Source organism: Heterocephalus glaber, unplaced genomic scaffold (genome assembly GCF_053883595.1).
Source record: "Heterocephalus glaber isolate CG9 unplaced genomic scaffold, H.glaber_assembly_v1.0 deba00001442, whole genome shotgun sequence".
In the NCBI taxonomy this organism is placed as follows: domain Eukaryota; kingdom Metazoa; phylum Chordata; class Mammalia; order Rodentia; family Bathyergidae; genus Heterocephalus; species Heterocephalus glaber.
The window spans coordinates 52,365,521-52,387,129 of NW_028258296.1; the positions used below are offsets into that span (position 1 = coordinate 52,365,521).

The 21,609-nt window shown below is 38.5% G+C and overlaps 1 protein-coding gene across 10 annotated transcripts in view; it reads right to left on the reverse strand.

The window, feature by feature from the left end:
* Spag17 (sperm associated antigen 17) overlaps positions 1–21,609 on the reverse strand; it is a 210,235-nt gene that overhangs the window by 23,127 nt on the left and 165,499 nt on the right. For 7 of the 10 annotated variants that reach the window (XR_015452066.1, XR_015452061.1, XR_015452060.1 and 4 more), the window contains 6 exons: positions 15,798–15,897; positions 15,525–15,572; positions 12,923–13,022; positions 10,931–11,033; positions 9,825–9,956; positions 380–516 (listed from right to left, as the gene is read on the reverse strand). Coding sequence is in view for 1 of the 10 variants with exons in the window: in XM_021265754.2 (XP_021121413.2) it covers positions 380–516; positions 9,825–9,956; positions 10,931–11,033; positions 12,923–13,022; positions 15,525–15,572; positions 15,798–15,897 (620 nt within the window). In the remaining 9 variants the exon portion in view is untranslated. The remainder of the gene's footprint in view (positions 1–379; positions 517–9,824; positions 9,957–10,930; positions 11,034–12,922; positions 13,023–15,524; positions 15,573–15,797; positions 15,898–21,609) is intronic. The other 3 variants (XR_015452062.1, XR_015452069.1, XR_015452068.1) reach the window with 3 other exon arrangements.

Sequence of the window (21,609 nt, forward strand, 5' to 3'; positions counted from 1 at the left end):
GAGGGAAAGTGAGTCTGAGGCACAGTTAGGGTGAAGGAACAGGTGGGGCCAGGTCCTGTGCACATCTAAGTGATGTGGATTCTACCCTAAGGATCATCAAGAGGGTGTTTGGTGATCCAGTAGTGAGCTGAGAAACTGTCCCAAAAAGCAGTACTCCCAGCACAGCTGATTTCAGCTAGCAATTGATTAGCAACTGGCACATAAAATTCATCTCAAGAGTCTGTATGAGCAGCTCCAGAAAAGCACTGCTGTTTCTGGACCACCGGGCTCATGTGAGATGGTAGAATCAGTAAATAGCAGCACACAGTGCCTGAAATGAGTAACTTCCATGCAAAAGTGTCAATTGGCTCTGTAAAACTTGTTCCCATGTCTGTTTTACCTTTGCAAGTGGTTGAGACTTTGGTTTGGAGCTCAGCAAATAATGTGGTAACTTCACCTTTTCTTTCCTTGCCTGTCCTGCAGCATCTTGCAGCAAGGGCTGGGTTGGAATTTTCACAGGCACACAAAACTCTGGTTCTATTAGAGAGAAAGTTTATTTTATGTCACATGGACATTCCTAAGACATCTGAAGTGATACCAGACCATAAACCAGATTGGAAACTTCTCTTCTTAGCTTTTTAAAGAGCTTATTAATTCTCATCTTACATTTTTACATTTTACATAGTGATTTTGCATAATTACCTAATACTAGTTCTTAAAACAACCTTATGAGATGCATGTAGCTGACAATGTTGGCATTCATTTTTTAAAATACAATTCTAAGAAATCAAGTAACTTGCTTATGATGAACTAAACTTACCTGTAGGTCTTCAGGGTCCTTTCCAATACAGCAATAAGGTAAAGTATAATAAAATATCAACTGTAAAAGAGTTCTTAAAACTACTGAGGACAAAGTCTTAAGAATTTCTTTGATTTTACTAAGACAATTTTAAAAAGCAGTGCAATAATATAAGTAAATTAAGCAACAAAATTAAATCTTCAGATCACAAAATTCAGTTACTTTTCTTCCTGCCAGTTACATTAGTGAGGGAAAGTAGAAAATCCACACAGCTGCAGCTGTATATATTTATTCCAAATATTCAGAGGGCTGTAAGAATGGTACTGTGGGCCATCATATTTAAAAATCCTTTCTTGCATTTGAACCATGAAGAGAGCCAAGGGGAGGCACCTAAGAGTGGAATGTCCCCAATCTGCAGGTGAGCACCACATATTTCTACATACAGCTTCTCATAATCATCACAAAACCTTGTGAGCAAGGGAGCTTAGAGAACAACAATGTTGTCATGCTCAGCACCTTTGCTGTCCCTTCTTCCATTCGCACTTCTATCCCGCACACTTGGGTGCCACAACATCACTGGTCCCAACCATCAGCATGGCGTGTGACTCAAGCAAAGCCAATAAGGACTCTCCTTGGATATCTCTACTGAAGCAGGTAGTGATAACCCCATCTTCCCTACTGGGTTGTAAATCTAGAAGAATTGGAATCTTGGGACACTGCAGTTGTGATCCAAGTCACATGGGATGAGAATAAAACCAAGGATGGGGCAAGATGGAAGCAGGGAAGAAGTGAAGAGAGAGACAATCAGACATCCATTCCTGGAAAGCCAAGGAGCCAGAGTCCAGACAACCCTGGGGCTGCCACCATAGTCAAATACATACAGTTTGCTTTTGTGTACCAATTAACCCACTAACCACCCACACTTTTATTCATTTTTTTTTACTGAGTTTGAATTTTTTCAGTTAAAAATTGAAAAGTCCTAACTAATGTAGTAGTAGTATCTCTTTTTTTTATAGATAAAGAAAACTGAAGTTCAGAAGATTAAATAACTTGTCCAAGAAATTGCAATAAGTGGCAAGGGTGAAATGTGAACATTAGTGTGTTTGATTCCACAAGGGACATATTCCTTGTAAGTGAAGTGTTAGTGAGGGGCAGGGTGAGAAGGTGGGGTGAATGTGGCTCTGGTTTCTACAACATGCTCACATACTGCAGTTGATGCAAATCTCAATGTCATGCCTTGGAACGTGGGAGTTGGGATAAGATGACACAGTCAGCTCTCAGGAGCCATGGACCTGCCTCTAGCACAGCCTACCTGCAGTCTGGAGCAAACTGCCTCAATGGCCCACAGGCCCACAGACTGGTTGTTTTAAGCCACTTCAGGATCTGAAGCATTTTCATGGAGTATTATGATAGCAAATACTGAAAAACACACGTTTTATTTTGCAAATCCAAACCTTCTTTAGTTGGCTCTACTGTATTTTCCAAACATTATCTTGTACTGTTGTCAAATGAAAACTCTGAACTGTTTAAGCTGATTTATTGTATTTCTGCCTTCAAACTTTTGAACACATTCATTTTTTTCTTTTAATAGACTGAATGTCCATAACCTGAAAAATCTAAAACCCTAAATGCTCTAAAATCTGAAACTTTTTGAATGCTGACATGATACATTTTTCTGAATTCTTTTCACTTCCTTACACTTAAAATATAGTGTAATAAAATCTAGAGAATTGGGACTCATGAAATTCACTTTTTAGCCATACCTCAGTCACAAATTTGCTGCATGATTTTAGGTGCCACTTGATTTTTCTAGGTTTAAGTTTCCTCAAATAAAATGAAGGTTGTGTTAGGTGATTCTTCTTGTTATATCTTAAAATTATATATCTTATAATTGTATCTTATAATCTATATTTATATGTCTTATAAAATTCTTTTTAAGGCACCCGGAAGGAAGCTCCTCCGCCACCATCCCAGGCTCCTAGGGGCAGAGAAGCTCAGCTGGTCTCAGCACCCGGAAAGAAGCTCCCCCACCGCCATCCCAAGCTCCTAGGGCAGAGAAGGTGAGCCGCGTGGGTGCCAGAAGCACCCCCTCCCGTGGAAATGAGAAGACACATAAACAAGTCTCAAAAACAGACTTCTGGATCACCTACAGCAACCTCAAAGGGAAATGAGATGAAAGAATCTGATACTCAACCACCTGGACTCTCTGAACTGACAACAAAAGAGGATCTGGGAAAAATGAAATCAGAAATAATTACTCAGATAACAGCAAACATTTTGCTCATGGTGCAAGACATGATTAATAAGTCTAGAGAGGACACAGATTAAAAAAATAGAGGATCTGAGGAACATGATGGAATCCCAACATAGGAAACAAATGGAATCCATAAAACAGATACAGATTTCCAAGAGATTAAAAACTCCATCGAAAGTCTGCACAGCAGAATGAACCAATGTGAGGATAGAATTTCACATATAGAAGATAAGATTGCAATTAGTGAGGAGGAAAAGAAAAATTGCCTTAAAATTGTAAGGGAACATGAGAAATCAATCCAGCAGCTGCTGGACGATGCAAAGAAGAATAACATAAAACTGATTAGAGTCAATGAAGAAAGAGGAGAGAGTGCAGAGGACATAAAAAAACTCTTCACAGAAGTGATGGCAGAAAACTTCCCAAGGAGGGGAAAAGAACTTGACATACAGATAAGTGAGGCATACAGGACTCCAGCTAGCCTTGATCAAAAAAAAATCTACGCATAGGCATATAATAGTTAGGATTCTAGAAATCCAACAGAAGAACAAAATTCTACAAGCAGTGAGAGAAAAGAAACAAATCACATACAAAGGAAAGCCCATCAGAATCACAGCAGACCTCTCAATGCAAACCCTCAAGGCAACAAGAGCTTGGAGTGATGTATTTCAAGCCCTAAAGGAAAACAGCCTCCAACCCAGACTGATGTACCCTGCAAAACTATCTTTCAAAATGGATGGAGAAATAAGATACTTTCATGACAAACAGCACCTCAGGAACTTCATGAATACCAAACCGGCACTCCCAAAAATTTTAGACAATACCCTAGGGAAAGACAATGAGGATCTCAACCCCAGGAAACCCAGCAGAATGAATCCACTGGGCGTGGTAAATTAAATGTAAAGGGGGAGAATCCAACAAAAAGAAAAAGTCATCACAAGGCTTTTAAGACTTTTGACCTCATCTCCCTAATGAGTGTATAATTCAATCTTATTATTGGACTGATTAGTATTTTTCTGATTCTAGAGTTGCACACCATTCCTTGTGCTATACTGGCTATTTATCATCTTCTTATGCCTACATTTTAATTGGGTTATCTATTAATGAGCTCTAAGAATTCTTTATATATTCTGGTCATAGATTATATGTATTGTAAATATGGTCTGCTTAAGGACTACTTTTCATTTTAATGATGTCATTTAAAATTCTAAATTTTGATGGAATCTCATTTATCAATTTTTTTTCTTTTATACATCATGTGTTTTGTATCCTAGGTAGTTCTTGCCTACCCTGAATTCATAAATATTTTCCCTTATAATTTCTTCTTAAAGTTTTATACTTTTAGGCTTTCTTATTTAGGTTCATAGATCCCTTCAAGTTATTTTCATGTATGGAAAAAAAGTGTTGAGGTTAATTTTTTATATACAGATACCAGGTGTTCTAGTGCCATTTGCTACAAACACTATCTCTTCCTTGGCTCTTGAATCGAGTTTATATTCTATGAAATGCTAATGTTAAATAATCTTTCAAAACTCAGTGGACCATATATGTGTGGTTCTATTTCTAGATTCTCTGTTTTATTCCAATGATCTACATGTCTTTCCTTACACCAACACTGCCTTGATTACTGTAGCTTTAGAAGAAGTCTTAAAATTAGGTACTAAACCTCTTCCAACACTGTTTTTGTTTTTGTTTTTAACTTTTCTAGGTCCTTTGTACTCCTACATAACTTTTAAATTTCAATATCCAATTCTTCATTTATAGCAAGTATACACAGACCTGAATTTTTATACATACCTGGTGTTTTCTAATCCTGCTGAATTCAAATACAAGTTCTAGGGGATCCTAGAGATTTCTTAGTATTTTCTTTGTAGATGATCATTTCATCTACATATAAAGATTTTGCTTCTGCTGTGCCAATCCTATCCTAGTTGTGTCATTTTATTGCCAGACTATTTTGGTGGGGACTAGGTTTCGAAGTTTAATGGACAGATAAAGAGTAAGCATATCTGCCCTTGTTCCCCACCTTAAAGAGAAAGCATTGTATCTTCTCCATTTATATAAGGCTTTCTCGCTGGAAGTATGGAGTACATGTCTTTAATCTGTTGAGAAGTTTCTGTTCTACTTCTAGTCTCCTAATAGCTTTTACCATGAACAGCTGTAGAATTTAGTCCAATACTTTTTCTCCAACTAGTGACAGGATCATATGGTTTTCTCCTTTCCTCTGCTAAAATGATGACTTTTGGAGGTGGATCTTCCAATGCTGAACCAACACTGCCATCCCTATAAAAAAACCACTTTCTACATCCTGCCAGATCTGACTTCCAATAGTTTGTTTTGTTAAACAAATTTCTATCTATGTTCATACTTTTTTCTTCTATTTTCTTTATCCAGTTTTAGGATTAGCACAATGTTGATTTCCTAAAATGAGGGGAGAAGTGTTCCTTCTTTTTTCTGCTTTAATTGTTTGATATAATTTATCAGTTAAAATGTTTATGAGCCTGCTGTTGTCATATAGGTAGGTTTTCAAGCTAGGAATATACCTTCTTTAATAGGTGCTATTCAAATTTTATATTTCCTCCAGAGTTAGTTTCATTAATTTGTCTTCCAAGGTACTTCTTAGAAGTTGTCAAATTTATTTCAAAAAAGATTTTTGTGATATGCTTTCTATATCCTTTTAAATTCTGTAAAATCTGTGGTAACATCTCCTAGATCTTAATATTGTAATTTTAAAAATGTATAACTGATATTGTGTAACAGGAAGAAAAGGTCTAAAGGAGCAGGGAAATTGGGAGGGGTAGGGGAAGGCAAAAAAGGGAAAGGAAAAAATATGAAAAGAAGAAAAAAAATGGAAACAAGGTCTTTGCAAATAGGGAAGAGTGGAGGGGGTGGAGGGAAAGGGAAGGGGAAAAAAATAAGAACCAAGAGACTCATGTAATGGTACAAGATCCCAATGATGAATATAACTGTATTTTGTACCGAAAATGTACCAATAAACTTAATGGGAAAAAAAATTATTTTTAAGACCACTTCTCCCATCAAACTTTTTCTACTATTGTGTTCATCTTTTCCTACTCTAAACTTATTTAAACTTTATTTTTAGTATGAAACAATACATTGCAATTTATGGTACATTATTGTCCCTTTCCTTAAGTACCTCAGTTGGTGTTTCAAACTACAAGTTTCCTTGTTTCAAACTATTTCCTTTCCTCTTTCAAAAGCACCTATTCCTTGAAGCTTGTACCCCTAAATTGAATTAGTGATTCCTTCTTCAAGCAGTTGTCATCTATTGATTTCTCCATCATTGCCTTTATTCTTTGGAGATTTTAACAGCTGGGATGGGCTTCCACCACACTTTACCTAACATCACCTGGATGATCTATCCAACACCCTGTCCTCTCTGCTTCTCAGTGACTCTTGCTTCTTCATCTTTTCTTTCTCAGAAATTCCCATGGTCATATTTTTGGCCTTGCTGTAATGGCTTGTATCTAGATGCCCCCCTGAAATCCTCACCTGACCATAGGTGTGGAGTGCCAAAGATGGCTGATTAGGATATGTGAGTGTGTTGTTGGGTTTTTTTTTTGTATGTTTGGTTGTTTTTTTTTTCATACTGGGGATCAAACTCGGGACCTTGTGCTTGCAAGGCAAGCACCAGAACCACTGAGTTAAATCTCGGGCTCTGGGTATGTGAGTGTGGATTAAGGGTGTGATACTGGGATTAAGGATGTATATCATGGAAGCTCCACCTTGGGTGTAGGTGGCACCAATTAATAGGTTTACAGCTTTTATGGAATACAAAGGGAGAGAGGAAAGGTGGTCTGTTGCCACTGCTGCCTCCTCTGCCATGCTGCCCTAATTTGGAGTCAGCCAATTATGGACTAAAACCTCTACAAGTTGTGAAGTGAAATGAATCTTTCCTCCTTTAACATTGGGTATTGGGTATTTTGTCTGAGGAACGACACTTGCCAATACCAATAATTTTACAGCATTCAAAGTCTCACTTAGAAGTGCTTCTTTCTAGATTACCACAACCTATTTGTCATGGTTTATATCTAGATATCCCCCAAGAGCCTCACATGCTTATAGGCAGGCATTTTGGAATGCGATTGGACAGTGGGGAGCTGTAACTGACTTGCTCTTAGGAGGACACTGGGAGGTGTCTGTCTCCCTTCCTGACTCCTCCCTTCTCTTTCTGCTTCTTGACCACCATGATGTGATCAGCTTTCCTCCAGCTTTTCTCTGTCCACAGCCTCCACCGTGCCATTTTGTTTCTGCCTTGGAGTCAGCCAACAATGGACTATAACTCTGAGCCAAAATAAACCTCCCTTGGTTTAAGTTTTGGGTTTCAGGTTGTCCCAGCAAAGAGGAAAGTGACTAAGACACTATTCTTCTAGCTTATTATTCTACCATACCCAGCAGGCAATTATTTGACCTGACTGAGACCCCTGAACAACAGCCACTATCACTTTACACTATCTGTCACTCTTTTTTTGTTTTGCTTCCTGCTTGTATCTGGAATAACTTTCATACTTTATCTTTATCCACTCTCCTTTTTAATCAGATAGAAACTCTCTCATCTTCCCAATACCAAACATATAGGCTCACCTGCATTGTCTCTGCTTCTCTCCTGTCACTATGTATAAGGTGAAATTGTAAATATCCACAGTCAATTCTACCACTCACGATTTTACTCAGATGCCATGTTCTCTCATCTCCTTTAGGTCTCTCCTCTGCTGTAATTAGGCATCCCCCTGTCCTGCACCATTAAGCTCTCTCTTAGGATGGAGTTATCATTTACCAATCAACATGTACTACTATGATTAATCTTTAAAAAAAATTACCTCTCCCTCGATCACCTACTCCTTATCACCTACAGTCTCATCTCTCAAATCTTTTCAGCAAAACTCCTGGGTAAAGCAGTGTATTCTTGCTGCTGCCATTCCTCTTGGGCCTTTCTAGCATCATCCATTTTAATTGGGCTTTGGTCCCCTACATGACCTGAAACTGCTGTGATTGAGGTCACCAGTGACCTCCATTTTGCACAATCCTATGGGTATTATTTATTTTATTCCATCTTTCCAGAACATTCGATCACTCAGAGTACCTAAACATTTCCATGCTCCTGTTTTACTCTTGTCTTCTTCTTAATTATCTATTGGTTCCTCCTCTGCCTGACTTTAGAGCTTGCCTCAAGATGATGGTTCTCAAAATGTGATTCTGTACCAGCAACATCAGTGCCCCCTGGAACTTGTCAGAACTACAAATTCTTGGCTTCAGGACTGGTTCCACCAGTTAACCTGGGAATCAGCCTTAATTCCTTTTTTTCCCCCTCACACAAATATAATTGGTCAGAAGTCCTATTGGCTCCACCGCCATTATATATTTCCAATTAATTTCGTCTCATCTTCTTCACCTTGAACACCTTAGTCCAGGTCTTCAGCAGTGCTCATTTGTGTTACTTTTATTGCTTCCCTCTGCTTCCACTTTCCTCCTTTTTCCTTTCCTTACTATACACTGTAATTAGGGGATCTAAAAAAAAAAAAAAAAAAGCCTGCTCAAAGCCTTCCAGGAATGTCTGCATGAAACTGCACTTAGAATAAAACTAAAATGTCCCCATGCAGCATTATAGATCTCATCTCTGCTTGTCTCTCTGATCTCTCCTTTCACTTTTTCCTTTGCTTATTGTATTCCAGCAGTAGCTATATGTCCCCTCAAGGCAACATCTTGCTCTTCCCACTACTTATATGTTCCTCTTCTTTCACTAGTGCATGACTGACTCCTTGTTTTCCTCTCTGCCCAAATGTCCCTTCAGAGAGAGGCTTTCTAATCCCTAGGTGAAATCTTGTTCCTCTCTCCCAGTCGCTCTCTATGTATTATACTTTTATTGTGTAAAATCATTAATTACAATGTGAATTTATCTAACTTGTTTGCTTACTTATTGTCTATTTTTGCCACAGTGTGTGCAGCTCCATAAGACTCTGACTTCCTATTTGGTATATTTTAATACCTACGACAAGGCCTGGTACAGTAGGCATTGAGAATTATTCAGTGAATGAATGAAACTTACAGGAGAGAAGTTTAAGGTCAGAAAGGCAAAAGATTCATGTACGTTAACTCTCTTAATTCATCTATAAATGTGGCAAACCATTTTCCCTAGCTAAGAGCCATCAGCAGATTCTCATATTCAGAGATAAACATGTTCACAGAAATCAAGTGATGGCTCAGTTATCTACTCTACTTAAATATCTGTCTTCCCTTCCTTGGATGAGCCATATTAACACCTTCTAAAATCAGTGTTACGTGACTCCATTTTAACTAGATATGATTTTGTGCTATTCTGTATTTAAATTTCTACTAGCCAATTAAGATTATGTGCTGTGTAAGACAGAGACTACATCTAATGCTTTTCTTCTAGTAACTGGAGAATGAAGAAAGTATTAAAGTAACAGCTAAACTAAGCTCAGCCACCAAATTACTGCCTGCTCAAGAAAGGGTATGAAGCTCCTGACCATCAGTGAGTCACACAATGAGCTCTCAGAACAATGATGGACAAAATAAAACAATGAAATAAAATAACAAATCATAAAATGTATTTGTAATTTCTTCCCTTCAATCTGGGGCTTGTATTCTCAAAATAGAAGCCTTACAAATCTTTGTAGCTTCAGGATCCACGATCCTGTGGTATTTTCTGTATCTGTAACTTCATCCCCAGCCCTTAGTGCCATTTCTCAGACTTCAAAAAAGTATAGTGTTCAGTTTTGAGAAGCAAATAGATAAAGCAAATGACTGCCATACCTTCAGTAGATTTTGTTAAATCTTCAGCTTGGTTCTGGCTAGTGGGCTCCTTGGTATCCTTAGAAATCTCTGACTTTTGAAGTCTAAGCACATTTGAAGACTCCTGTTCTGAAACTGTAGATGGCTTGGAATCTAAAAGAGTCCCCAAATAAATATGATATTTTGGGCAATGATGTCATAACTAATGCTTGTATGAACAAACACTGAACAAGATGTTTTACAATGTACAAGGTGCTTTCCCCCCACCCTCCTGGGCAAGATTAAATATATGAAAGCCATCAAAAAGCAGAGATTGTTGATACTATGATCCAATGTTGGCCAATAGCAAACAGGATAGTATCTGCAAAGTCCACATTTCCAGGATCTGGCTGGTTCTTTGTTGGTATTCTGAGCAAACAATAGAGTTGTTGCCTTGTGTTATAAAAAGGCCATAAAATTTGTCTCTACTTTTACCTGGTGATGATGACTGAGAGGATTTTTTAGAAAAGGTTGGTAATCTTAAATCTATTCATTCAATTGTAATTCATTATTAAAATAAATGTTTCTAAGAAATAGTCATAATATGAAACATATTTAAAAAATAAATCTAAGTTTGGGGAAGAAAATACCTTTCAACTTGTGTGTGTGTGTGCTCTGGTTGAACAGTTGTAGCTGCCTAGAGAGTACTGTGCTGAGAGGCTTAAAATTAATGCTAAGTCGTCCTACTATTGGTAGAAGTTCGATTATGTAGTTAAGGTGGAATAGGCCACATCTCCATTGAAAGTGTACATTTTATTCACTTAATTAGTGTGTGTGGGTTGATATTTCAAGACTGTAATGAATGTCTTACTCCTCAACAACTTTTCACTATTTCTTTTATTTTAAAAGTCAGTCTTCTATGTGCTTTGGGTAAATTATAAACACAGAAATGAAAGCTAAATTTTATTTACAATTTGGTTTTCTCATGTAACTCCACCAAATCTATACTATGCAGATCACAGTTGGTTCTGTCATCAGCTATCATTATGACAAAAGTGTTATAAACTAATTATATTCAAAGTGCCTACTGTTAGGTATTATTCAGTTAAGTACAGTTAGTAGGAATAAGAATTGCATTAACTTATTACCTGAATAAAGATCAGATGTATCTTGATAGGCTGTTTCATTTGCATCTTTATCTTTCTTTGTAAAAGGAGGCAGTTTTTTTGAAAGCTCATCCAGATAATTATACTTAAAACAAGAGCCAAAAGATTTATTTTAGACTCACTCATGGCTGAAAGGCAACTGCCACAAATATGTTCAGTTGATGAGCATATTTTTATGATGAAAGCATATTTTTAAGACTGTGAAAATGAATGAAAAGTTCTCCAAGAGAGTGATTAACTGAATTCTAGCCTTTGCTAATTAGTCATAATTTCCTATAATTTCTTCTGCTCTGTTACTATCAGCATCTGGAATCTTTGAGGAGTGCTGGTGTTCTGAATACATGAAGGATTCATTTTGCTACAGGATTTTAGTGACTCCCAGGTAGTGAGGGGCGGTTGGGCCTGTGGCTAATATCTTAGTGCTACCACAGTAGCTGGTGGGTGAGAAAATTTCAGTGATGTAAACATTTCAAAATGCAATTTATCAGAAAATAATCATTGATTGGTAGCACTTAACTCCCCCCAAAAGAGTTTAAAATAGCGGGGAGAGGATAATTAATAGTTGTAAAATCACCAGTGGGCTGAGGGTTCTTTTGCTCAATTTCAGTGAAAATCATGAATCAGCAAAGTGCAGCTCCATCAGTGAAGGGGCCTGGTTCTGGGACCTGAGTACATGTGCACCTCAGGCCTTGGCGTTCCAGCTCTTGGTAGTGCTGAGCTATCACTTTCAGTTCTTCAGCAGCTGAGGTTCATAATCCCTTTGGCAGCTTTCTGAGCTCCTCTAGGAGCTTCCACTGGCTCTGTCAGGGTTCTCTGTAGGTCTCTGACAGTGTCTGCTGGTCTCTGCTCCTGGTACCCCCTGATCTCTGCTGTTTGATGCTGGTCTCTGCGATCTCTGCCACTGTCTGGAATCTTCAGGGCTGGAAGCTCTTACCGTTAATACCTCCTTCTAATGCAACCTGCTTTGCCTGTACTACCCAAGACAAGAATCAATGCATAGTTTTATGGGACTATATGAGCAAGGCTTTATTGGGACCTGTGTTGCAACATGGAGGGTCAGTACATTAGAGGGAGTCCTCCTCTATTAAGCACAGGAGTGTGAGGGAGTTTTACTTATCTTGAGCAGGAACATGCTAGTACCTGCACAGTTTTCCATGTTTCATGGACCTGCTTGAGAACTTTCACAGTAATAGGAAGCAGGGGAAGGTATAGTCATCAGGAGTAGCTGCAGGGCAGAGTCATCTAGGACAGGTTCCTAGATATGATCCAGGATAGACACCTACTGTGGCTAATATCTCTGGAGTAGCATGAGGTATCTAGGGCAGCTGTAAACTTCAAAAGAAGCAAGCACTTGATTGACAGCTCCCACAAGTTCCTGAAAATGACGGGGCTGAATTGTGAATGCCATCTTTTTGAGGAGTCTCCAGGAGGACAGGAAGTACTGATCACGGCTCCTTGGGGCTTGGGGATTTCAGCAATGGGCACTGGTTACTCTCTCATCTTTGCCCTATCATGCACAGTTTTTTGGCTGCACCTTAGAGAATTAGAACCGAGTGGCCCAGAATCAGGGAGGGGATCACAGCCGGAAGCTGGGCCTGGAAGGCAGCTGGTGAAGTAACCCTTGGGTGGTGGGAAGGTCTGGGGCTAGCTGCCTCAGGCCACCTTTGAGGAGATGAGGGGGAGTGAAAGGAGGAGCAAGAACGCTGTCAGACATGATGCTTCCTTCTGGCTATGAGAGGGCACAGGGGTGGGGCCAGCCTCATTTCTTTACAATCTCAGGAGAGTGATAATAATGCACGTGTAGAGAATTTCTACACTGCAAGGAGAACTGAAATGAATCATCCTTGTGTGAATAAGGATTTGTTAGACTGATGTGGTAGAAAATTAAACAAAATCAGGAAAGATAGATCACATATTAATGTAAGCTATATATGACTTTTATAAAGATTGTGATTGATAATTGCATTCAGTTACCTGGGACTGATATAACTGGCTCAATTCAGAGTTGAAATAGGGTTGCAGCACTTTGTTCCTAATTTCTGTTAGCTGATTTTTTGTCTTCTCAATTTCCTTCCTGGTTGATATTTCCATAATGATGCAAAAGAAGACATAAGACATTACAAATATTATTTGCTTATGTTTTAGCTCCAAAACTACAGAAAATCAATGCAATCACCAACAGTAAAATTGACAAGAATTGTTTCATTGGACAGACAGATTTTTGGTCAATTTATTTTCATTCACTTTCTCCTCCTCCTCCTCCTCCTCCTCCTCCTCCTCCTCCTCCTCCTCCTCCTCCTCCTCCTCCTCCTCCTCCTTCTCTTTTTTTCCCCTGAAATCACTCATATTTCCTACTGTGGAAAGCAGATTCCCATGTAAGATTGGAAATAATGATACCAGGTTAGTTTGATTTTACAGCTGATCTCAAATGACTGCAAACTATGTAGCCCTATGATGGCTGAAGTTTTTGAAGTTCCTCAATTCTGAAATGTAAATAACAGCTAGAGAGTCTTCTGGTTTACAATTTCAGTAGCAGTGGTAACAAAAAATAAAACTCAAGGGATGTCCTATAAGTAATATGGTCAGCTACAAAGTTATTAGCAATCATAATAATCCTTCTGGTTGCCTTTTGAATAGCAGAGTCCCTCTACTGGAGAGACAGCACACAGGAAGTTTAGTGAGATGCATATCGACATTATTGGGTAAGACTTCCTATACTCCTTTTACAGGGCAAAAAATCAAGACATGGAGAGGCCAAGTTATCTATTTCAAATCATATAACTAATAGAGATAAAGTCTGCATTGAAACCCAGATTGCTTCTTCCAAGATCATGACCTTGACAATGGCACATATTTGTCAACCTCTAGTCATCCAATGTGAGAGCTGGAAAAACCTTAGATATTTGGTAATCTCATCTTTCATAGTTAAACTGAATTCTTGAAGTGAATTTTACTGCAGTGAAATGATCAGTGAGCACAATACAACCTTAAAAATAATGAAACTTAACTGACTCTATATATGCTGACTCTAAGACCAGGCCTCTTATATAAAATGGCATGCCTAGAAATATCAGACAGATAAGATCAACATATCATCTTATTCAAACAACTTTAATTCCCTACTAAAACTATCTTATCTCTCCTGCCTCACTGGATTCATTCATCAGTGTGTGTCAGTCTGGCTATTGCTTACTGCTCTCCTAAAATTGTTCTCACAAAAGAATCAACAGATCTCCAAACTGACATTTTTTGACTGCTTTCCATTTTCTTGAAACTCTGTCCCTTTTACATTTCGCCAACCTTTTTCGTTCTATGATACAGATCTAATTACTTGTTTCACTTTCAGTGGTTGGGCATTAAATATCTATAAGTTAAGATTTGAAATTATTAATGATTCAAATTTTTTAAAAAATTGGCTAACACATGCTCATTAACAAAATATTAACAAGTAGATAATAAATGAAGAGGACTACTTTACACTGTCCCCTGACTTCTGTTTCCATCCTCACTGCTACCCACCCTCATCAGTCTCTTGGAAATGGTTTTTGGGTCATAAAATCTAGGACGGATTTTCTGACTTTCTCCTGCAGTAAGTCATCAGACTGTCTTGTGAGAGGTGTCCCTCCTACACCCAGACAAAAGGAGAATCCTTATCTCTGAAGGCAGCGACACAGAGAAGAATCTGAACAAACAGGTCTTGCTAAGTTTCTCCATGTTTATTAAATATTCGACAGTCCTTTTGGTCCTACCCTATTTCTGCACAGCTCTCCATTTGCCATCAAACCTAGTACAAAAATACTAAAGTTTAACATTTCTTTTGGGTCTTCATTTTCTTATGAAGCTTCCTATGTCACGTAAACAAACAAAGTTATATGTTGTTTTTTTCTTTTTTGGTTGTTGTTCTAGAGACCTCAGCCATTAGACCTAAGATGGATAGATCAAAAGATATTTTCCCTCACCACAGACTGTACAGTACATTCCTTCCAGTTTGACAATGTAGATGGAAGTCAGCCATGAGGGTTAAAGTCTTAAATTACCATTTCCTCAACACATTATACAAAGTAACACTGACATCTTGATGAAGATATTCATCCTGGGAATCATTTTGAAGAAGAGCCATACAAGTGTGTACAATACTACCATGGGTACTACTGTATACTCAACAAACATATATATTTGGCTTCCTTTCTTTATGGCAAGAGAGCTGGAGATGGAATCCTCAGGTAGGATTGGAAGAAAATCAAAATATGTAATGCTTAGAGCACATTTCTCATATGAATGACAAGAATCCTTGGAAGCTGAAGATTTATGAGTGTATTAGAATAGGGCAAGCACAGATTTTCTGAGAACCTAGTTGCTCAGGAGAGGGAGAAGATCGAGCTAATTGTCAAATGGGCTTCTTCAAGAAATAATGACAATGCAATCTGGGAGCTGATGCACACGGTGGCAGAAATGTAGAAAAGTCTGAAAGGACAGTGTGGAGCCTAGATGGTAGGGTTTTGTAGTCTCTCTATCCCTAAGATTCTATGACTTTGGGCCTTTTCGCATGGTTTTGTATGTGGCAGGGTAGAATTACCTCTTCTCCTCTATCTTTTCTTTCCACTTCTTTGATGCTGCTGTGTGCCTATGTGAAAGGAAAGAAAAGTATGATGAAAAAGAGCAAGTAACGCTGTTAGCTTACAAATACAAAAGAAAAATTCAATTATATGCTCTACTGTTCACACTGTAGGAGATGAAGGGCTGTGGATTCAGTGATACAGTCACCCACAGTTATGATCCCACACACCTCTACATTCCTTCATCATTGTCTGACCAACACTACTTAGAATTCATTACCCGAGTGGCTTACCTCCATTTCTTCTCAAAGAAAGTTTTACTGAATGTTCCTGATGGACATTTTGGAGCAGAAGCCAGAGACTGCTTGAATAAATTGGTTAGGTGGGCTGTAACTGTGAAAATACATTCATTTAGTGTTTAACTCTACTTCTTTACAATAAAACACAATTAACACCCAATTACTTATTGGGATTTTTTTTTTTTTTTTTTTTGGTACTGGGGATGGAACTCGAGTCCTTGCACTTACAAGGCAGGCGGCAGAACCACTGAGCTAAATCCCCAGTCCTCATTGAGATGTTTTTAAGAGTTTACATTAAATCTATAAGTGTTTGACAAAGTTTCAGTGGCCAAGCAGTAACACAACAGTAAACATATGACTTGTGTAAAATATACTTTTAGGAAATACTCATAGTCAGAATGTAAAATGTGGTGCCATCCTATTTACCCCACATCATCAAGGAAGCTGCATTCTACTTCTTAATTGAATTCTTTCATATCTGAAATAGCAAATCTTCAACAAATTACCATGATACTGAAAAATGCTTTTCTAAATGTGTCCTTGCTCCTCAAATCTAAGGATCTGAATAAAATACAATTGTTTAGAAATTTGGGTGGTGATATTTTTAGGGTTTATTCCTAGAACATGGTCTTGGTGAGATGTGAACAGCAGAGTGAAAATGAATATTTCCAGGTTCCATAATTAGATAAGCTTAGGAAACACTGACTTATACAAGGGCAAATATGTTTCATTATCACAGAACTTTTCTGTATTTTTCATTAATGTACAAGGTGACTTTGTAAGAAAATAAGATAATGTGCACGCACTAAGGAGGTCCTGAGTCGCATGGAAGATGCTGAATCACCCCACTGCAGACAGGCAGCCACCTGATTCCACACTACAAAGACGCAGAGGACACCAGACCACCAGGCCAAGGTACTGAGTCCCACTGTTTCTGGCCCAGAGGTAGGGGCTTCCCGGTCACCATTCCTCCTGCTGCTCCCAGCCCAGAGGAAAGGGCTTTTGGGCCACCTTCTGTCCCGCTGCTCCTGGCCCAGAGGGAGGGGCTTCTGAGCCACCATCCCACTGCTCCTGATCCAGAGGAAGGGGTTTCTCAGCCACCATCCCTCTGGCTGCTCCCAGCTCACAGGAAAGGGCTTTTGGGTCACCATCCCTACCGCTGCTCATGGCCCCTGTCCCATCTCACCCAGCTCAGAGGAGGTAATCCATGCAGGCGCTAACAGCCCCCCACCCCAGTCGAAATGAGAAAACACGTAAATAAGTCTCAAAACCAGACTTCCAGATCACCTACAGCAACCCCAAAGGGAAATGAGATGGAACACTCTAATACTCAACCACCTGGACCCACTGAACTGCCAACAAAAGGGGATCTGGAAAAAATGAAATCAGAAATAATTTCTCAGATAACAGGAGAAATTGTGCCCCTAGTGCAAGACATGATTAATAAATCTAGAGAGGAGCTCAGGAACATGATGGAATCCCAACATAAGAAACAAATGGAATCCATAAAACAGATGCAAATAGATTTCCAGGACATGAAAAACTCCATTGAAAGTCTACACAGCAGAATGAGCCAATGTGAGGACAGAATTTCAGATATAGAAGAGAAGATTGCAATTAGTGACCAGGAAAAGAAAAATTGCTTCAAAATTATAAGGGAACATGAGAAATCAATCCAGCAGCTGCTAGATGATGCAAAGAAGAATAACATAAGACTGATTGGGCTCAATGAAGAAACAGGAGACAGTGCAGATGACATAAAAAATCTCTTCACAGAAATAATGGCAGAAAACTTCCCAAGCAGGGGAGAAGAGCTTAACATACAGATAAGTGAGGCATATAGGACTCCAAATAGCCTTGATCAAAAAAAATCTACACATAGGCATGTAATTGTTAAGATTCCAGAAACACAACAGAAGAACAAAGTTCTCCAAGCAGTCAGAGAAAAGAAACAAATCACATACAAAGGAAAGCCCATCAGAATCACAGCAGACTTTTCAACACAAACCATCAAGGCAAGAAGAGCTTGGAGTGACATATTCCAAGCCCTAAAAGAAAACAGCCTCCAACCCAGATTGATGTACCCTGCAAAACTAGCTTTCAAAATGGATGGAGAAATAAGATACTTTCATGACAAAGAGCACCTTAGGAACTTTGTGAATACCAAACCAGCACTCCAAAGAATTTTACACAATAGCCTAGGAACAGACATTGAGGATCACAACCCCAGGAAGCAAAGCAGAATGAACCCATCTGGCATGACAAGAAATTAAATGTAAAGGAGGAGAACCCAACAAAAAGAAAAAGTCATGGCAATGACAAGTCACTATGTTTCAGTTATAACCATCAACATTAATGGTCTCAATTCACCAATCAAAAGAAATAGACTGGCAGAATGGGTCAAGAAGCAAAATCCAACAATATGCTGCATACAAGAAACACACTTCATTCAAAAGGAAACTCATAGACTGAGAGTTAAAGGGTGGAAAACAATACTGCATGCGACAGGAACCCCCAAAAAAGCAGGAGTAGCTATCCTCTTTGCAGATCAAGTAGATTTCAAACCAACACTGATTAAGAGAGATGAAGAAGGACACTACATCCTTGTAAAGGGAAGAATCCAAGAGGAAGAGATGACAATCATAAATATCTATGCACCAAACACTAGTGCACCCAACTATATAAAGCAAATACTAATGGACATGAAAAGTCACATATGCACTAATACAATTGTAGTGGGGGACCTCAACACCCCACTGTCACAAATAGATAGATCAACTAGACTAAAACTAAGTAATGAAATACTAGAACTCAATCGAACTCTTGAACAAATGAACTTAACAGATGTTTACAGAGTCTTCCACCCCACAAAACCAGAATACACATTCTTCTCAGCTGCACATGGGTCATTCTCCAAAATAGACCACATACTCACACATAGAACATGTTTAAGTAAGTGCAAAGGAATTGAAGTTATCCCCTGTATATTATCAGACCATAGTGTGATGAAACTGGAGATCCATAGCAAAAGAAACTCAAAAGATTTCATAAACACGTGGAAATTGAACAACACACTTCTGAATAACCAATGGGTCACAGAGGAAATTAAAGAAGAAATCACACAGTTCCTTCAATTAAATGACAATGACAATACAACATATCGGAATCTACAGGACACAATGAAAGCAGTCTTATGAGGGATATTCATAGCAGTGAATATGCATATTAGGAAAACAGAACGAGCCCAATTAAACAACCTGATGCTGAACCTCAAGCTTCTAGAAAAAGAAGAGCAGTACAACCCCAAAGCTCATACAAGGGAGGGAATTATAAAGATCAGAGGAGAAATCAATGCAATGGAGACTAAGGAAACAATACAAAAAATCAATGAAGTCAAGAGTTGGTTCTTTGAAAGAATCAACAAAATTGACAAACCTTTAGCCAACCCTGGCAGAAAAAAGAAAGAAAAGGCCCAAATCCATGCAATTAGGAATGAAAAGGGTGAAATTACAACAGACCCAGCAGAAATCTAGAGGATCATCAATACCTACTTCCAGAACCAATACGCCAATAAGATGGACAATACAGAAGAAATGGACAGACTCCTAGATACATATGAATTACCAAATTTGAACGAAGAAGACCTAAAAATTCTGAAAAACCCAATATCAACCAATGAAATTAAAAATGTAATTAAAAACTTATCAACTAAGAAAAGCCCGGGCCCTGATGGCTTCACTGCTGAATTCTACAAAACATTTAGAGAGGGACTGCTGCCACTACTGTTTAAACTCTTCAACGAAATTGAAAGGGAAGCAATACTCCCAAATTCATTCCTGGAAACAAGCATCACCTTGATCCCCAAAGCAGAGAAAGACCCAACTGAAAAAGAGAACTATAGGCCAATCTCACTAATAAACATAGATGCAAAAATCCTTAATAAGATAATGGCAAACAGAATGCAGAAGATCATCAAGAAGATCATACACCCTGATCAAGTGGGATTCATCCCAGGGATGCAGGGATGGTTCAATATACGAAAGTCAATTAATGTAATACACTACATCAATAGAGCCAAGGACAAAAACCATATGATTATCTCCATAGACACAGAAAAAGCATTTGACAAAATCCAACATGCATTTATGATGAAAACACTACAAAAAATTGGAATAGATGGTCTCTACCTCAAACTGATAGAAGCCATCTATGAAAAACCAACAGCCAATAACATACTAAATGATCAAAAACTGAAATCCTTCACACTAAAATCAGAAACAAGACAAGGATGTCCACTATCACCACTCTTGTTCAATATACTTCTGGAAACATTAGCCACGGCAATTAGACAAGAGAAAGAAATAAAAGGAATAAAGATAGGTAATGAAGAAGTCAAATTGTCATTATTTGCAGATGACATGATACTCTATATAGAAGACCCCAAGAACTCCACCAAAAGTCTTCTAGACCTAATAACCAAATTCAGTCAAGTAGCTGGTTACAAGGTCAACACACAAAAATCAATAGCTTTCCTCCACACGAATGACAGACTCACTGAGAGAGAAATAGGGCAAATAATTCTTTTCACAATAGCATCCAAAAAACTGAAATACCTAGGAATCATCCTAATGAGAGAAATCAAAGACCTCTTCTCTGAAAACTATGGCACTCTGAAAAGAGAGATTGAAGATGATAGCAGAAAATGGACAGACATCCCCTGCTTCTGGGTAGGAAGGATTAATATAGTGAAAATGGCCATACTTCCAAAACTGCTATATAGATTCAATGCAATTCCAATTGAGATCCCAGCAGCATACTTCATAGACCTCGAGAAAACAATCCAAAAATTCATTTGGAGCAAGAAGAGACCCAGAATAGCAAAAGCAATTCTAGGTAACAGAGACATAGCAGGGGGTATCACAATCCCCAACCTGCAACTATACTACAAAGCTAGTGTGATAAAAACAGCATGGTACTGGCAAAGAAACAGACTTGAGGACCAGTGGAACAGATTAGAAGATGCAGAAACAACGCCAGACACACTCAGCCATCTCATCTTTGACAAAGGAGCCAAATACCCTCACTGGATGAAAGATAGCCTCTTTAATAAATGGTGCTGGAAAAATTGGGCTTCAACTTGCCAAAGATTAAAACTAGACCTATATCTCTCACCATGCACTAAACTAAAATCAAAATGGATTAAAGATCTAAATATTAAAATAGAAACTCTGAACCAGTTGGAACAGAGGTTAGGTAGAACCCTTGAAGACATTGGTGTAGGAAAAGATTTTATGAACAAAACCTCAGGTGCCCGTGAACTAGCACAAACAACCAACAAATGGGATCTCTTCTTATTAAAAAGCTTCTGCACAGCAAGAGAAACTACCAGCAGTGTGAAGAGACAACCCAAAATGTGGGAAAAAATCTTCACCTGCTCTTCCTCAGACAAAGGTCTACTATCTCGAATCTATAAAGAACTTAAAAAGATCAGACCTCCCAAATTTAAAGACCAAATCAAAAAATGGGCATCTGAAATGAACAGACGTTTCTCAGACAAAGAAGTAGAAATAGCAAATAAATACATGAAAAAATGTGCAACATCACTGGTCATTAGAGAGATGCAAATGAAAACAATGCTGAGATTCCACTTCACTCCAGAAAGAATGGCTGCTATCATGAAATCAACCAATAACAAATGCTGGTGGGGCTGTGGGGAAAGAGGAACCCTGCTCCACTGCTGGTGGGAGTGTAGACTGGGGCAACCACTGTGGAAATCAGTATGGAGATACCTCAAAGAACTAGGACT